This window comes from Propithecus coquereli, unplaced genomic scaffold, assembly GCF_000956105.1.
Source record: "Propithecus coquereli isolate 6110/MARCELLA unplaced genomic scaffold, Pcoq_1.0 Scaffold34, whole genome shotgun sequence".
Taxonomy (NCBI): Eukaryota; Metazoa; Chordata; class Mammalia; order Primates; family Indriidae; genus Propithecus; species Propithecus coquereli.
The window spans coordinates 3629577-3653535 of NW_012149063.1; the positions used below are offsets into that span (position 1 = coordinate 3629577).

At 41.2% G+C, this 23959-nt stretch overlaps 1 protein-coding gene across 2 annotated transcripts in view; it reads left to right on the forward strand.

The window, feature by feature from the left end:
• MYO3B (myosin IIIB) overlaps positions 1-23959 on the forward strand; it is a 412726-nt gene that overhangs the window by 200677 nt on the left and 188090 nt on the right. For both annotated transcript variants that reach the window (XR_001137744.1, XM_012650712.1), the window contains exons 17-22: positions 5281-5407; positions 6163-6373; positions 7226-7373; positions 8664-8817; positions 10026-10114; positions 11870-11999. Coding sequence is in view for 1 of the 2 variants with exons in the window: in XM_012650712.1 (XP_012506166.1) it covers positions 5281-5407; positions 6163-6373; positions 7226-7373; positions 8664-8817; positions 10026-10114; positions 11870-11999 (859 nt within the window). In the remaining variant the exon portion in view is untranslated. The remainder of the gene's footprint in view (positions 1-5280; positions 5408-6162; positions 6374-7225; positions 7374-8663; positions 8818-10025; positions 10115-11869; positions 12000-23959) is intronic.

Genomic DNA, 23959 nt, shown 5'->3' on the forward strand with positions numbered 1-23959 from the left:
TGTGGTTCTGTCTCTACAGACAATCTGTTTTGCTTACTTTATGTTGTTCAGCTTACTTTATGTTTATAAACTCAAAGTACTGTGAATAAATTCAGAAAGATTCGTTGAATGCAGTCAGGCAGCAGATGCCAAATGGCTGATGTAACAGAACTTCTTCTTAGGTTTTTCTGGCAGACATCTCTAGATAGAGCTTAAATGAACTGGTCAATTTGTTAAAATTATGGTTCTTTTCTTATAATGTCACTAGTTCCCTGCAGGAATTCCTTTAGTTTTTCCCCAAACCCTTACAGCAAAATTATGAGTAGCAAACCTTAGTGTGGACTCAGGAGCATGAATTTTAATTCTGGGACACCAGCCAAAAGTATCTGAAAGAACACTTGACCCTGAATTTATTGTAAAGAAACTTCCCTGGTGGAGGAGTTTTCCACTAATGATGATGGCTCCTTGCACAGGGGTTTGGGGGATTATACCTGAAATCCTATTGTGAAGATTGTATTTTTCAACTTATTTCAGAAGCCAAACCATACTATTTTTGTCGATACTTGTCTTGCTGGTAGGAATTATCATAATATGTTAGATAAATTGAGCTTTAGATATGTTTATATTTGATGCTAATTGAAAACTTTTTGGGCAGATGATCTATATGATGGTAAAGATTGAACCTATATTGCAGATCTCTGGATGCAAAGGTTAGGGAGAAGCCTTTAAAATCAAGGCAAAATTTCTTCCCTCTCTTCAAAATAGATTATGAATTGAGAAAGTACTGCTGAAGAGAGATTGAAGAGTTATGTGTTAAAATATAACTTAGGAGTCTTGAGTTTCCAATGTCTTGACAACAGACAATACGATACCATTGAGTTTTTTTTTTTTTTTTTTTAGACAGAATCTCACTCTGTTCCCCAGGCTAGAGTGCTGTGGCATCAGCCTAGCTCACAGCAACCTCAAACTCCTGGGCTCAAGCAATCGTCCTGCCTCAGCCTCCCAGGTAGCTGGGACTACAGGCATGTGCCACCATGCCCAGCTAATTTTTTCTATTTTTAGTTGTTTGGCCAATTTCTTTCTATTTTTAGTAGAGACGGGGGTCTCACTCTTGCTCAGGCTGGTCTTGAACTCTTGAGCTCAAATGATCTGGCCGCCTCGACCTCCCAGAGTGCTAGGATTACAGGTGTGAACCACCGTGCCCGGCCGATACCACTGAGTTTTAAGAAGCCAAATGTTGCGAGCTTCTGCAAAGGAGATTGAGTAAAGGCATTGGAATATAGCCCATAGGAAGAAGCCCCTTCAGCTTGTTCTATTACAATGCTTACAGCAGAACTGGTAAAAAACTAAAGAGACTTACAAAAAAAAAGACAGTAAAGAGAGACTGGGAGGGGAAGTAAATTCCTAGGGATACCAGAGAAACAATGATCTGCCATGCCAGTCAGTCAGGCAAGGGTGATTTCCTGAAATCAGCACCAGGCTAGCAGAGAAAACCAAGGTTCTTCTCAACTTGCAACTTAACCTCAACTCTATTTAGGGAATACCTGTCTCAGTTAAGGAAATGTCTTCTGAGTAAAAGAGAGATGCAACTAAGACCATATATCCTGCAATGGGGCTTTGATGGAGAAATGCTTTCTCTTCTCCGCTTTTATTGGTTGAGTGAAAGTGAATTCATACTCATCAACAATAAATTGAGAAACCCAGTTGGAGGACTTGTTAGGCTTCTTGAGTGAGGGTATTCCATTTTATCATATATAAAGTTGGAAATTGGTAGAAAGAAAAAGAGGTAGCTGCATAGCAAGATTCTGTAGGAAAGGCAGAGATGCCAGGAAAGGCTGCATAGCAGGAGATGAGGCAAGAGAAAATAGGCAAGGCGAAGAGGGCAAAAAAGCCTTCCCAGGCTGTCTGTGGGGAGAAAAGGAGAGAAGTTTAATCAAGAAGTTTTAGGAGGCCAGGCGCAGTGGCTCATGCCTGTAATCCTAGCACTCTGGGAGGCGGAGGCGGGTGGATTGCTCGAGGTCAGGAGGTTCGAGACCAGCCTGAGCAAGAGCAAGACTCCGTCTCTACTAAAAATAGAAAGAAATTAGCCGGACAACTAAAAATATGTAGAAAAAATCAGCCAGGCATGGTGGCGCATACCTGTAGTCCCAGCTACTTGGGAGGCTGAGACAGAAGGCTTGCTTGAGCCCAGGAGTTTGAGGTTGCTGTGAGCTAGGCTGATGCCATGGCACTCTAGCCTGGGTGACAGAGCAAGACTCTGTCTCAAAAAAAAAAAAAACAAAAAAAAACAAAAAGAAGTTTTAGGGAGGGAGGAGTAATCCCACAGATGGACATATAACTGATTGAATTCTACCATGACAATATAGGGGTGATGTTCTGACCTGAACACAGAGGTGGATATAGGTTCCTAGGTCAGAAAGGAAAAACCAATTAACCAAGGTTAGGGGTAAAGGAGTCAAGGAGGTGGAATAGTCCAGAAATATAGCATAAGAAGCACCCTAAGGCTAGTAACTCCTTAATGTGCATTGGATACCCCTCTGTAAATTCCTTCACTAAACCAAGGAAGGAGTCCCAACCTGCCATTAACTTCAGTGATTCACATGGTATTTGAACCTAAAAGTTTTTGCTCAAGGTCATAGGTAATTTTCCACCTTAAATGACTGTCTAGGCATTATGCTGAAGGGAATATTGCCAGAGAAGCAACAGGGTGAGATGCTGGTCTCAAGGGTCTGGTCTTTGATAACCATTTTCTTTGGTGATGATCATCTCAGGGATGAAATGCCTGAAGGCCTTATGTTGGGAGGTTTTGTGGCCTGTACTGTAATACATGGTGTATGTGTGTGTGTTTTAATTAGAGGAAATGCATTTTTTTCCTAAGAGTATTGAGAGTTTTAGATAATCCCTTGAGATAACTGCATATAGAAATAGCAGATGTAGAACTAATTGCAAAAGAATCTCTGTTTTACTCTCTGGGACCTGCCTCTGTGGAAAATCACTCTATGTATTCAGCAAAACTCACACTGTATTGATCAAGGTAATTTGGTGCTGTCACGTTAAATCCAAGCAAGTCCCAGAAAACCCATTTAATCGGTGTTTTGCTTAGCCACTCTTAAGTTGTGTGGTTAAACAGTGATTCTTAAAGTAAAAACCATGACATCCTGCCTTTGATTTAGAAGTTGGAAGAACAACATTTATCTCTAGTAGAAGCCTGGTTCAAAATCTTCATTTGTCTCTGTAGCATTATCAGGTATCCAGCAGATGTCACTGTTACAGTCTGTGTTCCTTTTTTTTTTTGACTTTACTGAGTAATGTTTACAAGGAAGGCTCAATTTGGGGGGCAATGCTTTATCAGTGGTCTAATGACAGTTCCTATTAGTTTCCTGCTATGTATAGCACTAAATCAGATTACCTGCCTGAGTGTTTTTTGTAGAAGTATTTTTTTATCTATCTATAAGCATAAAATGCAGAAATTTCATGGCTATGTGTTTTATTGTTTCACATACAGAAAATGTAATTTTTTAAATACATAAATATACTTTTTTTTGCCATTAATGGTATTCAACTTTCAATACAAAAATAGGAATTAGATAATCTGAACTTTTTAAATTCATATTTCTGACACCAAATATGTGGGGCTTTCTTTTACACACCAACAAACACCAGCTGGGTATCCTACAGTTCAATTCAATTCTGACATTACCTACCTGGAGTTAGCATCAGACCCCGCAAGTTAAAGGTTCAGTCCCACAAGACTGCCCAGACTTCAGACACCAATCACCTCCTGTATTTCTGACTGACTGGCTATAAATTGGGAGTTCCTCCAACCCATTCCTCAGGTTTGCTAAAATGGCTCACAGAGTTCAGGAAAACATTTTACTTACTGTTACTGGTTTATTATGAAGGATACAACTCAGGAATAGCCAAATGAAAAAATGCATAAGGCAAGGTATGTGGGAAAGAGTGCAGAGCTTCCGTGCCCTATGAGCACACCACTCTCCAGCACCTTCAATATGTTTGCCAACCTGGAAGCTCTCTAAATCCCGTTGTTTAGGGATTTTTAGGGAGGTTCCATTACATATTCATGATTGGTTAATCCTTGGCCATTGGTCATTAACTTAATTTCTGCCCTTCTTTCCTCCCCAGTGGTTGGAGAAAGTGGGAACTGAAAGTTCTAACCCTCTAATCACATGATTGGTTCCTCTGACAACCAGCTCTCCATCCTGAAGTTATCTAGAGGCCCATCAAGAGTCACCTGATTAGCATAAACTCAGAGATGGTTGAAAGGGGCTTGTTGCAAATAACAAAAGACTCCTAATACCCCTATCACTCAATTACAAGGGTTTTAGAAGCTGTTGTACCAGGAACTAGAGACAAAGACCAAATACAGTCCTTTGGTCTACGTGGGGTTTGGTTCTGGGATACCCCCTCCCCACCATATACCAAAATCCGAGCATACTCAATTCCTACAGTTGGCCCTGAGAAACCCACATATATGAAAAGTCAGCCCTCCACATATGCAAGTTTCGTATCCCATGAATGCTGTATTTTTGATCTCCATTTGGTTGTATAAGTGGATCTGTGCAGTTCAAACTCATGTTGTTCAAGAGTCATCTGTATATATTTTTTGTCATATAACAATATAATTTCATAGATAATTATCACAAATAATTTCTAGTGAGTATTTCAAAATATTTCCTGACTTTGTAACTATGTACTCCATCATTTAACTTCAAAATGTTCTAGTAAGCCATCAAAGAATGCCCTCCCAAAGATTCCATAAAAACTATATTCAAAAGAGGTTAAAGTCAAAAGAGGTCTCTTGCTTTAGACAAAAGATTGAATTTGGAAGCTGGTATTAGTTAGGGTAAAAGTCTAAAAGTGGCTTAAAGAGCAAAGAACATAGTTCTCTCTTACATAATCATTCCAAGGTAAGAGGTTCAGGTTGCAGAACAACTCCATTCCATGTGATTGTTGGTATAAAGCATCCTTGTCAATGGCATGGTTGAGGCTGGGTTCCTGGGAGTTCCACACAGCAATGAGAAAGAAAGCGTGGAGGAGGCATTCTCACTCCTGTAAGGGTTGGGCCCAGAAGTGACCTACATCATTCTGTTGGCTTCATTGTTAAAATTTAATTACATGGCCAACCCTAACTACAAAAGAGTTTGGGAAATTTGTCTAACTTGGTGCCCAGGAAAAGGGGGAGAATGGATTTAGGTAGACCACCAGCAGTTTATACCACAGGATCGATTCATTGGTTTGATTGGCAATGACCTTCATACATGGTTTTGATGTCCTTTTCAGGAGGTGTACTCAGTGTACAGAATTTTGGCTGGGATTTTGAATATTGGGAACATTGAGTTTGCAGCCATTTCCTCTCAACATCAAACGGATAAAAGTCAGGTGCCCAATGCTGAAGCTTTGGAAAATGGTAATTCTTTGATGTTACTTTAATAGTTGTTCAAGACTCTGTAAAATATAATGCAGCTCTTGCTGATCCTTCTACGGCTCTGGATGTTTTCCACTAGTCAGTATTTCCCCAAGGATGTCCTGTGGAACATCAGTGTTCCTTCCATAAGCTGCAAATAGATGTTCTACAGAAAAAAATTCCATGGCAGGTAAATTTGGGCAGTGGGTCTTAACCTTGGCTGCTTTTGAAAGTCATCTACAAATTTTGAATAAAATACAGGATGTTTGGCCCCATTCTGAATCCACTAACTCAGCATCTGCAGGAGAGAAAGCAGACATCTATTTGTTTTTAAAGTTCTACTACAGGCAATTATGGTGACACAAGGAATGAAAATCCTCAGTTATAAAAAACAGACTGATTTAAATAAAGTAAAATCTTTTTGTGTTAAATGACAGCACATTTTAGAGCCTTTAATATACTAATGTATTTTGTGAGTCTCTAAGGGGAGGTATAGTCTGCAGCTACTCCTACAACTTATTTGACAAAAAACATTTCCCCCCTCCCTTTTTTTTTTCATCAGATGCCAATGAAGAGCTTTCAGAACTGTGTCAGTCCAGATGCTTGTCGGGGTTAGGGACCTAGCATTTTTATCTTTGACTCTGAAGTCCTAGGATAGAGCCTGGCACATAGTGAATGTTGAATAAATGCTAACAGACTGAATGAATGAATGAAGGTCTGGCCACATTCCCTACTGTCATCTTTGCTCCTTGTTCCAGCTGCCTCCGTTCTCTGTATTAGCCCCGAAGAGCTCCAGGAGGCCCTCACTTCCCACTGTGTGGTCACCCGGGGTGAGACCATCGTCCGAGCCAACACTGTTGACAGGGCTGCGGATGTCCGAGACGCCATGTCCAAAGCCCTGTATGGGAGGCTCTTCAGCTGGATTGTGAATCGAATTGATACGCTGCTGCAGCCAGACAAAAACATATGGCAAGTTCCCCGGGGAGCAGTGGCCTGGAGAGAGCTGTCACTGCCCTCAGTGTCTCTTAGATTTTGCAAGTGGAAACGTGTGGTCCTCTCTGGGGGTTTTCTTTAGCAAAGCCCTGAAGCCTTCTCCTTTAAAAAAACACAGTGAGATCCAGGAGAGCTGAAGTGTTTATACCTGAGAGGTGAATGATTGATGGAGCCATTAAAATGTAGAGTTTAAGAGAACAGGCTTGGCGGAGAGCTGGACAAACTGGGTCCGCACTCAATCTCTACAGCTTAATCAGCTGCATGTTCTGAGTCACAGTTTTCTCATCTGTAAAATGAGGACACTAAAATCCTCCTCATAGGGTTGTTTTTAGAATCAAATGAGACTTTTCATGAAAAGTTTTAAAGCACAGTACCTTACATTATTATTACTACTACTTCTATTATGTTACTTTTTCTTTCCTAAGCATTAGTGGTTTCCTATGTTGTAGAAGAACTGACAACATCAAATTGGGAAGAGTACTGCTCCAGTTAAGCTTTGTGGCTAGATAGGTGGGAGAATAAATAAGCAGCAGCTGTAGCCCCTTCAAACAGAGTGGCCTCTCTTTAATCTGTTTTATATATGGAGCTTCTGAGTAAGATTTTAAAGGATTCTACAGCTCAAAAAAAAAGTAGTTGGAAATACTGTTGAAAGATGGAAAGAATAAATTGCTTAAGACACAAACTGTTTCTTCCCTTAGGGTTGGCAAGATGCTGCTTCCCACATGTGGGTGGGTAGATGTGTTGATGAACACTCAGGCACTTATATTCTCATCATCTTGAGATGGCTATTTCCTCCCCTAAAGAGTTTTATTCTTCTCTCTCATGCAGCCGTGCAGATGATGGAATGAATGTGGGTATCTTGGATATTTTTGGATTTGAGAACTTTCAGAGAAATTCGTTTGAGCAGCTCTGCATAAACATCGCCAATGAGCAAATCCAGTACTATTTCAATCAGCGGGTGTTTGCTCTTGAGCAGGTAATCCTGAACTCTGAAGTAACTAAACCTGATGGGGCAAAGGTGTCTCCAAGCCACCCCCAGTGTGAAGCAGAAACCCTGTTAGGCTAACAGCTAAAAGACTCTAGAGAAAAAATAGGATGAGAAAAAAATAGGTGTCTAAATAAATAAGCAATCTAAATGTAGTCTAAAAAAAGTCTTGATTTCTGTGGAAAGGTACATTTCCTCATGAATGGAGCTGGTGACAAGCCAATTATTTAAATCTTGCTTCAAAACTCTTTCATGCATATTTCCCCAAATGCTGCATTCTATTCTATTTTATTTAACTAAAAATATCTATGATTGTGTCCAGAATGACACAGGATGGTCTTGAATTCAGGACATAGGTTCTTAACTCCTAAGCTAGCCATCTCTATTCCCCATCTTCTATGTACCAAATCCCACAGGAACTGGAGGTGTTTCCAGGGAGGAGTAAGATATGTTCTTGGTTTTCTAGAAATGGAAGTTTTTCCTCTCTGAGCTTAGTGGTAAATAAAACAGGGTGAGAAACTAGTGAACCCACTGGTGGGGGCCCTTTTCCTGCGGCAACAGCCTGTATAACAGAGTCTGCCCACCCAAACCCTTACTTAAACCCCAAGACTCTATTCTATATGAAGTAGTTACAATAACAAAACATTCTGACCAAGCCTCTTGGATGCAGGAACAATTGTTTTAATTCAGGAGTGAGGACACACAAACTATACTGTGATTAGATAAACACAAACACATCAAGTAAAAATATGAGCATTGGTTGTATCACTGGAGCTGGATAAATCGGAATAGCACTCCTCTCCCCACTCACCTTGCACAAAGCTTGACCTTGTTTCAGTTCAGGGTCCTTTCATTTATTTTTTCCTGTGAAATCTGGGGTTTTTCTAATTTTCTAGTCATCTAGGTATAGATGACTCCTTCGCAGAATCCTTGCAGAAGAGAAGTCTGCTTTCTTCCTGGTTTAAACAATATTCACCAAAATAAATCTTTTTTCAGCTTTACTTCCTTTCTACATTAGTTTCTGAATTAGCAGTTACTAAGTCTGTGTTTGAGAGACAGCTGTTGCCAGCTTTAGCTGCCTGCCATGGGCCACCCATAAGTCAGATTAGAACACACAGCTTCAACAGTTTTATATGCAGACTTCTTTGCTACACACATAAAACACACTATTTTCCACATATACATTCAATGTTGCCAGACCTAGAAAGTTCATGCCGAAGTATCATGGGTGGTACCAAGCCAGTTTTGGGCTGGAGAGATTCACAGTCCATTTCCCTCCAGATGGAATATCAGAATGAGGGCATTGACGCTGTACTGGTGGAGTATGAGGACAATCGCCCGCTCTTGGACATGTTCCTCCAGAAACCCCTGGGACTGCTTGCACTTTTGGATGAGGAGAGTCGATTTCCCCAAGCAACTGACCAGACCCTGGTTGGTAAGTACCTTTTGGAAAAAAGGCATATGCGCTTAGAACAGAACTTGGTTCATGTCATCAAATGAGTATACTTTAATGAATTTATCCTACATATGTTGACTACCTGGTGGGTTGTAAGAGTACAGACCCTGTTTTTGATTGAATTGAAATGTGCTAGTAGAATTTGCATATTAAAGAAAAGTCATCACCATCCTTAAACCCTCCCCACTGTCTAATTCCTGCCAACACAAATGCTATTACTCTATGTTGATATCATTTTTACACCTGCCTCTCGCTTATTTCCCATAGCCAGTACTTGCTTCCCCTCCTTTTCGTACACTCGCCTCATATCTTCACCTGGACCCTCATCCAACTCTAGTCTGAATTAGTGCAGAAGGCCCTTCTAGCCTCCTGGCTTCCAGGCTCCTCCTTTCTCCCTCTACACTGGACACCTCAGCTAGTTTATTCTTTCTAAAGCCACCTTCTCATTAGGTTATTGTTTTCTACGGATAAAGATAGGGCACTCCTCCTGGCATCAAAAGCCCTGTATTTTTTACTCCTATTCCTCTTGAACTCTCCTTCTTCATTTTGAATCTTTAAAGTTTTACATGAGCTTTGTTTCTCACTTGGATTGTGAGATGTGGGGGGGCAATGAAGCCCCAAATCTTGCATACCTTTAGTGCTTAGCACAATTCCTCACACCTAGTAGCCTCTTAACCACAACAGCAATAGCAAAAATTGTTTGTTGAGAGAGGAACAGAAAGTTTCAAGCCTTTTCCCAGATGTAAAACGATTTGCGGCAGAGATTCACTTCTAGGAGTTGAAATTGTTACCCTCAGCAGTTTCTTTTTATCTATATTGTCACAAGTTGCCAAAATGAGTTTAAACCAGGGTTATTTGCCTTCCATAGGATATTCTCACGGTTTTATAGCTAACTGGCAGGACTGCTGGTGTCATCAGTGTCCGTGCTAGGAGTTCTTAGAAACAGCAGGAGAACATGCAATCTTAGAGCACAGCGTGAGACTCAAGACAATACTTAACAACTAAACAAGGACCCAATCATAAATCCCACCATATGAGCGATCTTTCTCCACCTTTGTACATACAATGAAAATATCCTTCTGGTCTGAGATCCCTTATTCTGATTCACTCATGGATGGAGGAGCATGTTTTTGTATGAAAGAGCAAGCAATTCATATTGTAACTTTCCAATATGAAAATCCACACAGATAAATTTGAAGATAATCTACGATGCAAGTACTTCTGGAGGCCCAAAGGAGTGGAGCTGTGCTTTGGCATTCAGCACTATGCTGGGAAGGTGAGGCGCGTGTGACAGTTATTAGACCTGAATTTGACCAAGGGTAAGCGTCCGTATTACCCTGTCTGTGCTGCTCATGAAATTGCTTGCAGATTTCTTTCTCCTTTTAATTCTTCTTGAACACCTAATCATAATTCTCAAACTTTCTCAGTGGTGCTGCTCACAGAAAGTTGCCCCTGGCGTAGAAGCAATTTCTCGCTGGGGTGGCCCACAGAGTTGCCATCTGCTTCTCACCTGAGGTTTGGCCCAGAACTGACAGCTCTCCAGAGAGCTAACATATTACAGCTTTTTGCAGTGTTTAGTGGTGAATGTTCACATTCTAAAGTCATTTAGAGATGTGTAGGTAATGGAGGAGGGTTACTATCACAGTGGGGCTCAATTTTTAGTACTTTAATCATATGTCTAAGGGCCCCAAAAATGTCCAGATGAAAAGGAAAAAAAAATCACATCATTATCCAGATGTTAAGCTTTTACAACATTAACTGAAATTTCCACTTTTCATACATTATGCCTCAGTCTCAATTTCAAGTTCCTGAAGCAGATTAGTGACTGATTCAGGAAATTCTCCAGTCCTGTAGCCACAAACTTGTTGCTCATGTTACTCCCAAAGGAGCCATTTGAATTACGGCTAATTGGTTCCTGTGGGGTCTGCTGAGGCCCTAGGTCCAGAAAATGGGTAGGAGTTCAATAAAAAGCATTTCATATTATTTTGATGATTTAAGATGTATCAAAATTATCTTTCATGTTTTTATCATGACATTGAAACTAATTTTGCCTGAGTAAATGTTGGTTGAAAGGCAATTCTTGTACAAGGAAAAGGGATTGTTTTTCTCTACCCACAGTACTTTATGGCGTCTATTTTGGATCTTTGTTAGAAATTGTAATTCAATTTTTGCCTTTAAATACTTCATTTATCTTAACATTGATGTCTGCCTGCATATTAATGTCCTCTTCTGAGTCTGGGATACCAGAATCTACAGTTTCCCCCTCCCCATTCTTCCCTTCTGTATCATATTCTCGTCCCCTTCCTCTCATCTCTTTTTCCATCTTTCTGTCCTTTTATACCTATCTCCTACTTGCCTCTCTTCTTCCTTCTTTATCCTTCATCCCCTTTCTTGATTTTAGGGGGGAATAGGGTTTTTTTTTCTCTCTGTGCTCTGTGTCCTTTGCTGAATTTATTTGCCATTCAAAGATTATTTGGTAGACAAGGGATTCTCTGAACTAGCTCCTCTCTGTTCTGAGACCTAAGAACTGCTTAGCATCCTTGAGTGATCACTCAGATCTTGTGAGTACCTTGGGAGGCAGTGAGAGTACAGTGGTTATGAGCATGGAGTCAAACTGCCAGGGTTTTGTTGCCTGCCTACCACTTGTGAAATGTGTGACCATGGTACGTTATTTAGCCTCTTTTTAAGACCCTGTTTGCCCACCAGTAAAATGGAGATAATAATGTTTACCTCATAGGACAGATGGTTTGTACATAGTGAGTGTCTAATATATTTTAATAATTATTCTTTTGTGATATATCTTTGATAGGACTCTATTTGTCAAAAAGCAACTGGACAAGAAGTTAAGATAAACTGACCTGTCAAAATTATAATTTTTTCCCCCTTATCTGGTGCTCTGGATTTAAAACCATGACTATATCAAGATAAAGTCTATATAGAGGTCAATTAGTGACTGACCAGACAACTTGCCAGTGTCACCAGTGATGGACAGTTGACTCGACTAACTTGCTATTTGCTATTTATATTGCAGGTATTATATGATGCTTCTGGGGTTCTTGAGAAAAACAGAGACACTCTTCCCGTCGATATTGTTGTAGTCCTGAGAACGTCAGAAAACAAGCTTCTTCAGCAACTCTTCTCAATCCCTTTGACCAAAACAGGTACCCTGGGAACCCCTTGCCAGCCCTGGTCCTGATGCTTGTACAAGATCAGCTGGCATTTTCTAGTTAGTGTCTAAATACTGCCAGGGCTGCACTACTAACATGGAACTTCTTTAAGCAGTGGTAAGGTCTAAGTTCAAGAAAAGGAAAGTGATTGTTTCTTTTGTGATTTAATTGCACAGCATCGGTACGTACATACACAGACACATGTATACACTTTCCATAACATCAACTCTTAGACTTCTCACTTGCTCTATCATTTTTCATTCTCCATTTATAAAACTATATGACATCATTAATTCATGCTAAGCACTCTAGAGTAGTCTCAGTTTACCTCGACTTACTGGGAAGATTACTTCTAGTCACGTATGATTCCAACTGAAAGGAATGTGGTGAATCAAAGGCCTTCTGATCATGGGATCCTCAAAGGTCACCCGGTCCAGCTTCTCACCCCGTCATTGATCCACCCCACCACTCTCCTAACCAACTTGGAACAGGTCTGTCACTGGCCTACATACATGGCCTTTGCCTACTTACAGTCAACTTCTATTTAGTTGCTCTGTCAGTCCTCATGACAGAAGCAGGAAACTAGGGCCAAAGAACAGAACTTCCAGGTCTCTGCTGTTTTGCCAAATGCATCCTAATTGGGTCAAGCTCCTTTGATTTACCTGGGATTCTGCTGCTTTTGGCTGGGCAGCCAACTCAATCTTCTCACAGTTCTACTCTCAAGATCTTTATGTTTTTGAAGCTATGTCTGGAAATAGCAGTGGTATGCTTTTAAGAAAAAGAGGGCAAGTCACAAGCTGTGGCATGCGTCTGTAGTTGCAGCTACTTGGGAGGCTTGAGGTGGGAGGATCATTTGAGCCCAGGAGTTTGAGACCAGCCTGGGCAACATAGTGAGCCCCTACCTCAAAAAAAAAAACAAAAAAAAAAAACGGGAGGAGAAACCTCTTTATTAATCTCTCTTCTTTTCATTATTTTCTCTTCTTCCCACATCCCTCTTGAAATCATTGGCATCTGTGGCTAGCATGGGACCTTCGCATGCTAAAAGAGAGCAGCTGCCAGGTCTGATTTTTAGCGGCTTGCAGAGGAATGAAAAGACTGGCTAAGAAAAAAATCCACACCTACAACTTTTGTTTCATCTTAACTTGGAAGGAAAGTTGAAATCAGCCTCTTAACTTTCTTCAAACACGCTCCTATAATAAAACTAGTAGCAGGGTGCCCATCAGAAGGCTGCCCTCCAGCTTTCTTTCCAGACCTGCCTTGGGGCAGCCAGAATTTAATTCATTATGGATGAATTAATGCTGGGGAGCAGGTGTGTCTCCTCACCAGAGACTCAGAAACGTAGGCTCCTTATCAGATGACTTCTGTGCAGAGGCAAAGAGATGGCCATTACCGATACGGAATATACTCTCTGGAAAAAAAAATAAATCCAAATAATTCTTCAGCTGTCATTTACACCCTCCCATAAAAATGAGTAACTACTTGTCAAATCTGTTTACAACTTTGGAATTTTCAATTTTTCAACGTTTGGCAAAATAAAACAATTTCGTGGCTCAGACCACTAGGTGACGCTGTGCAGAAAGTAAGGCTCTGCAGCGAGCCCTGCTCCCCTCGCCTCGCCAAACGTGGGGGAGGAACAGAAACAAAGGGACAGCCGCCGCCGCTGCGCTGCCGCTTTTCTTTTTTTTCTTTTCCCTTTTGCTTTTTTTCCCAAAGAGCTTTCCTCCTGTCTTGTAACTCTTTCTGAATCTTGTCTTGAAACTACACACCACACCGCCTGATGGAAACAAAAGGGGAAAAATAAAATAAGACTAGAAACAAACGTGCTATGCTGACAGGCTTCCTTATGTTCCTGAGTTGTACGTTATATATTATAATTTCTTTGGAAATCCTAAGCTTGATTTTCTCCACATTTTGAGTATAATTAAGAAGCCACAAATAATAAGCATGATTCTATTTTCTTTTTCGGGAATTATTTATTTAAAAATGCATTCGGTCAACAAATGTTTATAGAACAGCTTCAAGTAGTAGGGCACTATTTAGGCAACAAGGGGGATGTAGAAGCAAAGGTAATGTGGCTTTGCCATAAAGCAACTAGAACTTTCTTTCACCTTCACGTTGTGTCTAGAATCAGGCACTAATTTATCTTCTTATGACAGTACCTGCCCTGCAACCTCAATTCTGAAGTGATTGTGCATCCTCTGTTGAATGTCAGAATATTAATAAGCTTCTAAATTTTAAAAACATCCACATTCTATATTTTTTTGGTTTTATTGTGTTACAGCCTTTGAAGGTGGGAAAACCTCACTGGACAGAAATAGATTGTGCTGTTAATTGCAAATACTTGTTTCAGGCATGTGCCCCTTTTGAAGGGGCAAGTGGCTACACGTCTCGGCATTCCCACTGGAAACGTCACACACATCCTGGCATTTTGGAAAGGAATAGACTAATATGTCAGTGTACGAGAAATTATTTTCTTATCATTTTTATTTTTATTTATCCTGCACCAAAACCTTCAATAATTGTTTTATTACAATTAAATAGAGCACTAGTTCAGTGAACATAAATATTATGGGCAATTACTTTACAGACCTCTTTTGGGGGATGAACTATGGGGAGGAAGGGAAAAGATCAAAGCTGGGGAGCCGGAGGCTATTAGCCACAAACTTAAGAAGAGGGCCATTGTCTGACTCCTCAGTTTCGAGAGGAGAGGGCATTTGTTAAGAAGACTCCTAAGGGATGTTGGCAGTGCTCTGGCTCCTGATCTTGGTGGTGGTTACATGGATATTTGCTTTATAGTATTCATTATGTTGTCCATTTGTTTTACATACTTTTCTGCATGTGCACTCTATTTCATAGTAATTTTTCCCCCAAAAGATAAAGAAAACCCCTTAAAATGCAAATAAAAACTTTAATTTCTTTATCAAAGGATTCCTTACAGTTAAGTTGAGGTTTCTCCGTAGCTACACTGTTGCTCTCCTTTGCTTTCAAAAGCAGGCCTCAGAGAGCTCCAGGCTGACTCTTCCGTCCTTTCAAGTTAGCCTGCTCCCTGGGCTGCTGGGCAGGTAACTGTCTCTTCATAGTGGATATCAAAAAGTACAGTCATGTGTCAGATAATGATGGGGATACTTTCTGAGAAATGCGTCATTAGACGATTTTGTCATTGTGCAAACATCATTGAGTGTACTTACACAAACCTAGATGGTATAGCCTACTACACAACTAGGCTATATGGTATGGCCTATTGCTCCTAGGCTACAAAATTGCACAGCATGTTACTGTACTGAATACTGGAGGCAACTGTAACACAGCGGTAAGTATTTGTGTACCTAAACGTATCTCAACATAGAAAAGGTACCGTGAAAATATATTATTATAATGTTATGGAACTATCATTGTATATGTGGTCTGTAGTTGACCAAAACATTATTATGAAGCACGTGACTGTATTGGGGCTTGGTTTAATTTCTTATCAAGCTTGAGAGGATCAACCTCTGTGTGTATGTGTATGTAACCATAACATAAAATCGAAGATGGTAATCCAATTGGCATTTTCCTGTTTCCGCCCCCCACTTTCCTGTTCATGTACATTGTAGAGTACTGAAGAGATTAAAAACCATGGGGAGTGAAATCAGGAGGTCCAGGGTTACTGGGAGACAGGGCTCCCTCAGGTTTCTGCAGTCCCCATACCCAGTGGCCCCTTCTGCTGGCACAGAAGCATCTGGTGGCAGAGGTGTCTGTGCCTGAGGGGCACACTCTTGTCCCAGGATTTTCAGTGATGATCAGGTAAAGGAGGCTGATCAGTCAGTATGGATTCTCTCTGTTCTCTTATGCTTATACAACCACCCTTTTGCCTACAAATGGCCTACTTCAGACATGATGAACTTTTCTTTGTAATCCTTCCTATTGACAGGAAATACTCTGAAGATTTTATGTCTGAAAATATGATGTGGCAGCAACACTGCTTTCTAACCCCTCAGCTGGGGCTTTTCAAACTGAATGACTGAGGTAGAAAAACATTAAAACGAAAGATGTTATAACAGGGATTCATGGCATTATTTTCCTGTTTGGGGAGTATTCCACTTGCTACTAGGAAACTGAGAGAAAAGTTCAAAAGGCTGAGGGGAAGAAAGAGAAAATCTTTCAAAAAGAACTTGAAAAAGTCACTTGTGTCTTTGAATAATGAATTCTGACTTCCAAAGAGTAGTTTGGGGTTTTTAAAGGAGTTAGGAACTTGGGGAAAACTAGAAAAGTAAGAGTAGCACCAGAGGCTGGGCACGGTGGCTCACGCCTGTAATCCTAGCACTCTGGGAGGCCGAGGCGGGTGGATCGCTCAAGGTCAGGAGTTCGAGACCAGCCTGAGCAAGAGCGAGACTCCGTCTCTACCAAAAAAAAAAAAAAAATTATTTGGACAACTAAAAATCTATATAGAAAAAATTAGCCGGGCATGGTGGTGCATGCCTGTAGTCCCAGCTACTCAGGAGGCTGAGGCAGGAGGATCGCTTGAGCCCGGGAGTTTGAGGTTGCTGTGAGCTAGGCTGACGCCACGGCACTCACTCTAGCCCGGGCAACAAGGAGAGACTCTGTCTCAAAAAAAAAAAAAAAAAAAAAAAAGAGTAGCACCAGAGAGAACGTTCTCTGAACCTTAAAGTCTAATTTTGCTTCAGAACCTAGAACTGAGTTTTGCTTCCATTACCTTCTTCTGTCAGAATTCTCAGGTATCTCCCTTAGAATTTTATTTTCAGTGAAAATCAACAGTAAAGTCTCTCTTTGACTTTCATTTGTTCCTCTTTCTGTTTGGATAATGGGACAAGATGAGCTCCCACATTATAATATCTGCAAAGAATTACAACACCTTCACTGCTGAAATCCTTGCTGTCAATCATCTGATTCCTGATTCTGTAACTCCCAAAATGAATGGCATTAAGCTCTTAAGAGAATGCTTTTTGATAACCATTTCTCGGTTTCCATTTTCCACTTATGGCTACCCCTCTATCCTGACAGTTTAGCAAAAGGATCTGGCAGATGAACTGAATGTAAGTGACAAAGTTTCAGGGCTACAGACATGGACAGTGCCCAGCTCTTCTTGAAACGGAAGCTCTGATGAACCAGCCCCATCAGGAAGCCCTGGGGAATGCATTCCTCCTCACACAGAGACCGGCTTCTTTCTATTTGAGAGTGTATTTCGGTCAATAGATAATTATGCATTTAGAATCTGTCTAGATATTGTGCCAGGCATAGATACTTTCTAAAAGGAATAAAAGGAAGTCCCAGCCAGAATGGGCAGAGACAAATAGTGCCAAATCCCAAAATGTATAAAGAATGCACAAAAAATGTAAATTCTGAAGAGGTATGTAAATCAGTAAATGAGGCAATATAAACACTATATTTTAGAAGTAAAAATAGAAGGAAAAGCCAGGGAAATGTCATGGATTAACATGGGGGAAAGACTTCTTTTACCTAAGAAAGACTTCTTAAAACAGATTTTTTAAAAAATAGGAGACCAGAAAAAATTGGGCAGTCTGGGAGTGAGGCTTCTAAGCCAGAGTCTACAGCACGGGAAAGAGAGGGAGGTGGAAGTGGGATAATTAAGTGAATAGGACACTGAGGAAAGAAATCTTTGGGTAGGGGAAGGGTGTGAGGAGGAAGAAGATGGGAAAGTGATGCAGGCTACTGAGTCAGGGGTAGCTCCTGATGCCAATCTGAATTGCTTTGGGTGGTCAGGGTGGGCTCCTGAAGAGCACAACTTTGGGGTGAGAAAGAAAAACTTGAGCAGTGTGTTAAAGACAAATTAGTGAGAGCCAAGGAGTCTGTGTGCAGCTGTGTGTAAATAGATGCCCAAGAAATATGTTTACATTCTAGATTTAGATCTAGGATGTTTGAGTTAATTTTTGTATAAGGTGGGAGATTGAGGTTTATTTTTTTTTCATAAGTATGTCCAGTGGTTCCAAAACCATTTGTTGAAATTACTATCCTTTCTCCCTAAATTGCTTTTGTACCATTATTAAAAATCAATTGGTTATATATGTGTGGGTCTTTTTCATTGATCCAGGTATCTATCTCTTTACCAATGCCACACTGTTTTGACTATTGAAACTTTGCAGCAAGTCTTAAAATTAGGTTGTGTGATTCTTCCAGCTTTATTCTTGTTTTTCAAAATTGTTTTGGTTACTCTAGTTTCTTTGCCTTTGCATATAAATTTTAAATGCAGCTTATCTATGTCTACAAAAAATATTGCTGGGATTTTGACTGGAATTGCACAAAATCTACAGATCAATTTAGGGAGAATTGGCATCTTTGCTCTGTTGAATCTTCCAATCCATGAACATGGTATGTCTGTTTATTTGGATCTTCTTTGATTTCTTTAATCAGTATTTTGTTTTTATCAGCATACAGATCCTGAACATGTTTTGTTAGATTCATACCTAAGTATTTCAATTTTTGGAACTAGTATGAATTTTAAATTTGATTTTCAATTGTTTATTGCTAATATGCAGAAATACAATTGATTTTTGCGTATTGACCTTGTCTCCTACAACTTTGCTAAACTCACTTATTAGATCTAGAAGTTTTTTGTTTTATTCTCTCCTTTTTTTTTTGTAAATTCCTTGGGATTTTCTACATAGACAACATGTTTTCTGTGAATGAGAATCCTTTTATTTCTTCCATTCCAACCTTATGCTTTTTATTTCTTTTTCTTTACTTATTCACTGGCTAGGAATTCCAGTATAATGTTGGATATAATAGAAGTAGTGAGAGAAGACATCCTTGCTTTGTTCCTGATCTTGGGGGAAATGCATTCTCTCTTTCACCGTTATTCCTTCTCTCTTCTGTATATCTATTTATTCCTCTCAATTTGATCATTTTCATCAACATAGTATCTTTCATCTTTTTGCCCCTTTTTATGGGTTGTATTGTGTCCTCTCCAAAAAAAAAAAAAAAATACATTGAAGTCCTTTCCCCTAGTACCTCAGATTATGATTTTATTTGGAAATAAGGTATTCACAGAGGTAATCAAGTTAAAATGAGATCATTAGGGTGTGCCCCTAATCCAAATTGACCTTATAAACTCCAATCCAATTGGTGTCTTTATACAAAGGGAAAATATGAACACAGAGACACACAGAGGGAGAACATTATGTTAAGATGAAAGCAAAGTTCAGAGTGATGTATCTATAGCATCTCTCACCTGAACCCCCTTACTGGACTCTACTTCTCTTCTTGCCTCATATAGTTTAATGGCTAAACTGCAGTCTTTTAAAAAATATAAATCAGATCATGTCACCCCCCTGTTTAAAGCTTTTAGTGGATCCTCATCACATCTAGAATAAAATCCAAACTCCTTTTCTTACCTACAAATTCCTACATGATCTATCCCTGCCTGCCTCTCTGCCCCTACCTCCTTAAAGTCTTTCATTCACTCTGTCTTTATTCTGTTCCTTAGATATTACAAGCCTTTTCCTAACCCTGCTCCAGCTGCTTACTCTGCCTTGAACATGGTTTCCTCAGATCTTTACGGGTCCATCTCTATCTTGTGATCCATAATTTAGCTCAAGTGTCACCTCCAAAGAGAGGCATTTTCTGTCTACCCAATGGATAGTAGCCCCATGCTTTCCCACTCACTCTATCACATCACCTGTTTAACTATCTCCATCAGGAGCTGACATATGTCTATCTCTATCTTCCTCCATCCCCAATGCTAGCCTGTTGGCAACTTGAGGGTAGAGCCCTTATTGGTCCTGTTTACTACTATATAGCCATGACTCAGAGAAGTGCCCAGTGCATAGAAAGTACTCAATAAATATTTGCTAAATAACTTAGGAACTACTGCAAGTTGGAAACTAAAGCTAAAATCCAAGTCTTGACTCCAAATCTAAGGCTCTGTATTAGTTTTCTAGGGCTGCCATATCAAAGAACTACAAACTAAGTGACTTAAACAATAGAAATGTATTATCTTGGTTTTGGAGGCTAACAGTCCATGATCAAGGTAAAGGCAGGGTTGGTCCTTCTGGAGGACTCTGAGGGAGAGTTTGTGCCAGGCCTTTCTCCTAGTTTCCAGTGGCATTCCTTGGCTTGTGCACCACCCCTCTCTCTGCCCTCACCTTCACAAGGTGTTCTCCTTGTGTGTGTCCTGTCCATGTCCAAGTTTCCCCTTTTTATAAGGACACCAGTAATAATGGATTAGGGGTCTTCCCTAGTCTAGTATTACCTCGTCTAAATTTATTACATCTGCAAAGACCCTATTTCTAAATAAGGTCACATTCTGAAGCACTTAAGGGTTAAGACTTTAACATATGAATTTTGGAGGTGAGACAATTCAACACATAACAGGCTCTTTCTGAGTTGGGGAGAGGGCTTGGGAGAGTTTAAGGTCCTGGGTAATGAGGCATCACCAAGAAAGGGAGAGTAGGGCTGCCAAGCCCTAAGCCCGTGTGAGCACAAGATCATACTCCTGGGTTTGAATGGCCCAGGCATGAGGGGGTACTGTAGGTTTCTGCCAGACTATCCCTAGTTTGACCTTCATGTCAAGGTCATGGGATTGTCCCCAGAGAATTGAAATTGCCCTCATTTGGGCCAAAAGAACTAGGGAGTCCCAGTTTCCTTGGCTGGGGGACCTGTGTGTCTGGCTTGCAGGGCAGAAGAGGGTCCATGCTTCCCGATACCTCCCTCGATCTCTTGTGTTACTTCTGAGTCTGGTAATGAAACATGGTTGCTTTGTTTTTCAAATAACTAAGCGTGCTATTGGAATGCATCTTTTCATCACTGGAGACATTATTGTATTAATATCATCACTGTTACTAACTTTTCTCTTTGCAATACTAGAATTTTGCACTGGGATCTGGGGTGGTGCAATTTCCCTGGAAAAGAATTCCCTAGAACTCTTTATTTGTGAAAAATTGCATCATTAGATCTTTGCGAAAGATCTAGAGGTCTGAAAAATACAAGAGCTCTCTTTAGACCCGTCACAACAGTGAGTGTGTACAACAGGATAGAGACAGGTGCTTTTTCCAGTCCTATTTTCCTGGAAATAAGGCCCATGGGTGAGAACAACAGTCCCTGCACCCCACATTCTAAGTTCAGAAAAGGTCCAGGAGTTGTTGCAAGTTACCTCCATCCTCTGACCCTGGGCCTCATGGGGGCAAAGGAAGAGTATACTTTTACTACACCCATGCTAGGGGAAGGACGGAGTTCTCAAAATAATCACTTGTGAAATTTGGAGGCAATTATTTTTTTAAAAGGATACTGTTACTTTTGTCCCCTAATTGGATGACTGCTTAGCTGGCAATATGTGTAGCCTTTCCCGTCCTAAGGGAAAGATAACCGGAGAGTGAGAGATTGTCATGATGGGGAACTGCGCCCCTTTGCGTTTTCAGTTCTTCAGAAAAATGGAAGACTCTCTTATGAGCCCCCAGCTCCACCATTGTCTGAGGACACAGAAGAAATTGAGAGCTACTGTCTCATTAGGAATCAGGTAGCACAAGGCAAAGAGATGCACATATCAGATGAATGCAGTGTGCCTATTGAGCTCAGGGCGTCAGCCAGAAGTTGTGGCCTAATCTGTCAAGGGGGGATCATGTTACAGTTTGCTAGGGCTGCCATAATAAATTAACATAGACTAGGTGGTTTAAACAGTAGACTTTTTTTTCTCATAGTTCTGGAGGCTAGAAGTCCAAGATCGAGGTGACAGCAGGTTTGGTTACTTCTGAGGCCTCTCTCTTTAGCTCACAGATGGCTATCTTCTCATTGTGTCCTCACGTGGTCACCCCTTGGTCTGTATGTATGTTGTCTGTGTCTTAACATCCTCTTCTTATAGATACACAAGTCAGACTCCATTAGGTCCCACCCTAATAGCCTCATTTCAACTTAACATGTTTAAAGGCCCTATCTCCAAATGCAGTCACATTCTGAGGTGCTGGGGTTAGGGCTTCAACATAGGAATTTTGGAGGGAACACAACTCAGCCCATGACAGATCACTGAGAACTGGGGTAGCTGTTGAGTGTGAGCTCCTTAACTCTGGGGCTTCTGGAGGCTATCACTTTCCCCATAAAGCCCAAGGACCATTATGACCAGCCAGAAGGGTCTGCAGCATCACCTAGTCAGGGAAGGAGAGCTCTGTTCTCTCCTTCTTCCCTCACACCCTCACTCACACCCAAGGAGCTAGCCCAGAGATGTGTGTCAGAGAAGAACGCCCCAAGCCATGAAAGCCACACGGTCCAGCCTGGGAGGAGCAGGAGTGGGAAAAAAAGCTTCGAGTTGATATGATATTAAGGGTTAAAAATAAACAAGAATGGATTATAGAAACCATAAGTAATATTTAATAACTGAGAATCTATTAAATGGAGCTGAGAAACAGTTTTAAGCAGCTGCCATCCTCACAGAAAGCTGGATCAGCAGGCATGGGGGGAAGTTAGAGGGAAAAGGGAAACTGTTTTTTGCTTATCCTCAGTGAACTGAGATGCCTCCACACACTGATTTCATGCCTAAGACGCAAGCAGAGAACCACAAAGCTTTCTGCAGACCCGATCCTGGGAGGCTGACAGGTTTTATCCCACTAGCTGGGGATTCCTCCCAGCGCCAGCCTGGAGTGGGTGACAATCAGATTCTTATCTCAGGAAAAGGGCAATGACACTGAGAGTCACTTGCAAATAATGGAAATAGCAAATGTTAATTACATGGACTCCTCATCTCCAACAATCTACAATCGAAGCTGTGCAATTCAGCGCCTGGGTCCACCCAGCTGTGCAGTTCTGTCTCATGTGACCATCTTGTCTGCCTGACAAGATCCTAAGCTCCGTGAGAACAGAAACCAGGTCTTCTTTATATACAGAACTTATAGTCTATACTAGTTATATTACTTCACAGCTCCATGCCAACTCTGCTTTCTAGAATTACTTCTGCTCCTCACCCCACCCCTCATCACCACACCTTCCATCCCTGCCCCTCAAATCTCTTTTTCTTCAAAATTCAGTCCTAGCATCAGCTCCTCTAGGAGGTTTCTGTCAGGGTTGGGTGAAATTCCTAGCGCCACTAGAATATAAGTTCCATGACGACAGGGAGGTTGTCCATTTAGTTGGCTCTTCTTTTAGCTCCTAGAGAGGAGTCTGGCACATAGGAGGTGCTCAGGCAGAGGGTGTGATTTGTGAATAGAATTTACTAGTACTCCTGACAGCACTTGAAGCACATCACAAATGTGGATCGTCCTGTGATTTATGGTGCTGGCTGGAAGCCCACCAGAGTCTGAGATCTATTTTAACAAGTTGTGAACTTCAGAAGCAGCAGCTCCATTGAGAACGCCATATTCTGAATGCAGAGCGAAGGGTATGAAGCCTTTATTAGGATTCATGCGCAGAGGAGTGCAGATGCAATTGTATTTACTTCTGGCATCTGAAACTGATTGCTGGCTGCCTTCCTGGGGTGGAGTGAGTGGGTGGGATGGGGGCTTTCCCAGAAGCAAACAGCATACTCGTGACTCAAGTACAGACTGTGCTGGGAAGCCACGTACTCCCTTCACATCACATGCTCTCTCTGAAATGTGGCTGCTCTGGGGGCTCCACCCATCCCTCCCCAACCACGCTGACTCTGGGTGGATGTGTGAGTTCATGTCCCACCTTACTGCGGTAGCCTGCTGGGAGGACCAGTAGGGAGGCCTCTGCTGCATCTGTGAGATTCCGTGAGAGGCCTTCCTCTGCCCTTGAACAGACTGGAGGAGGTGGCAGAGGGTCTTGGCATCAGCTGGACAGCCCCAGGAGAAACTTCACACATTCCTGGCTTTTCTCCTGTTAATGGTTTTCAGCCCTTGTCTAGAAGAGTCTGATCTTCTTTGTAAAGCTTATTGAGGGCAAAATGTGTGTGTCGTGTGGTTGTGGAGTGGAAAGAGCATCTCTTGAAATTCTTGTTGCTTTTTTCCCCATCCCTCAAAGGTTTTAGGTTTTGAATTTGTATTATCCAATTGCTG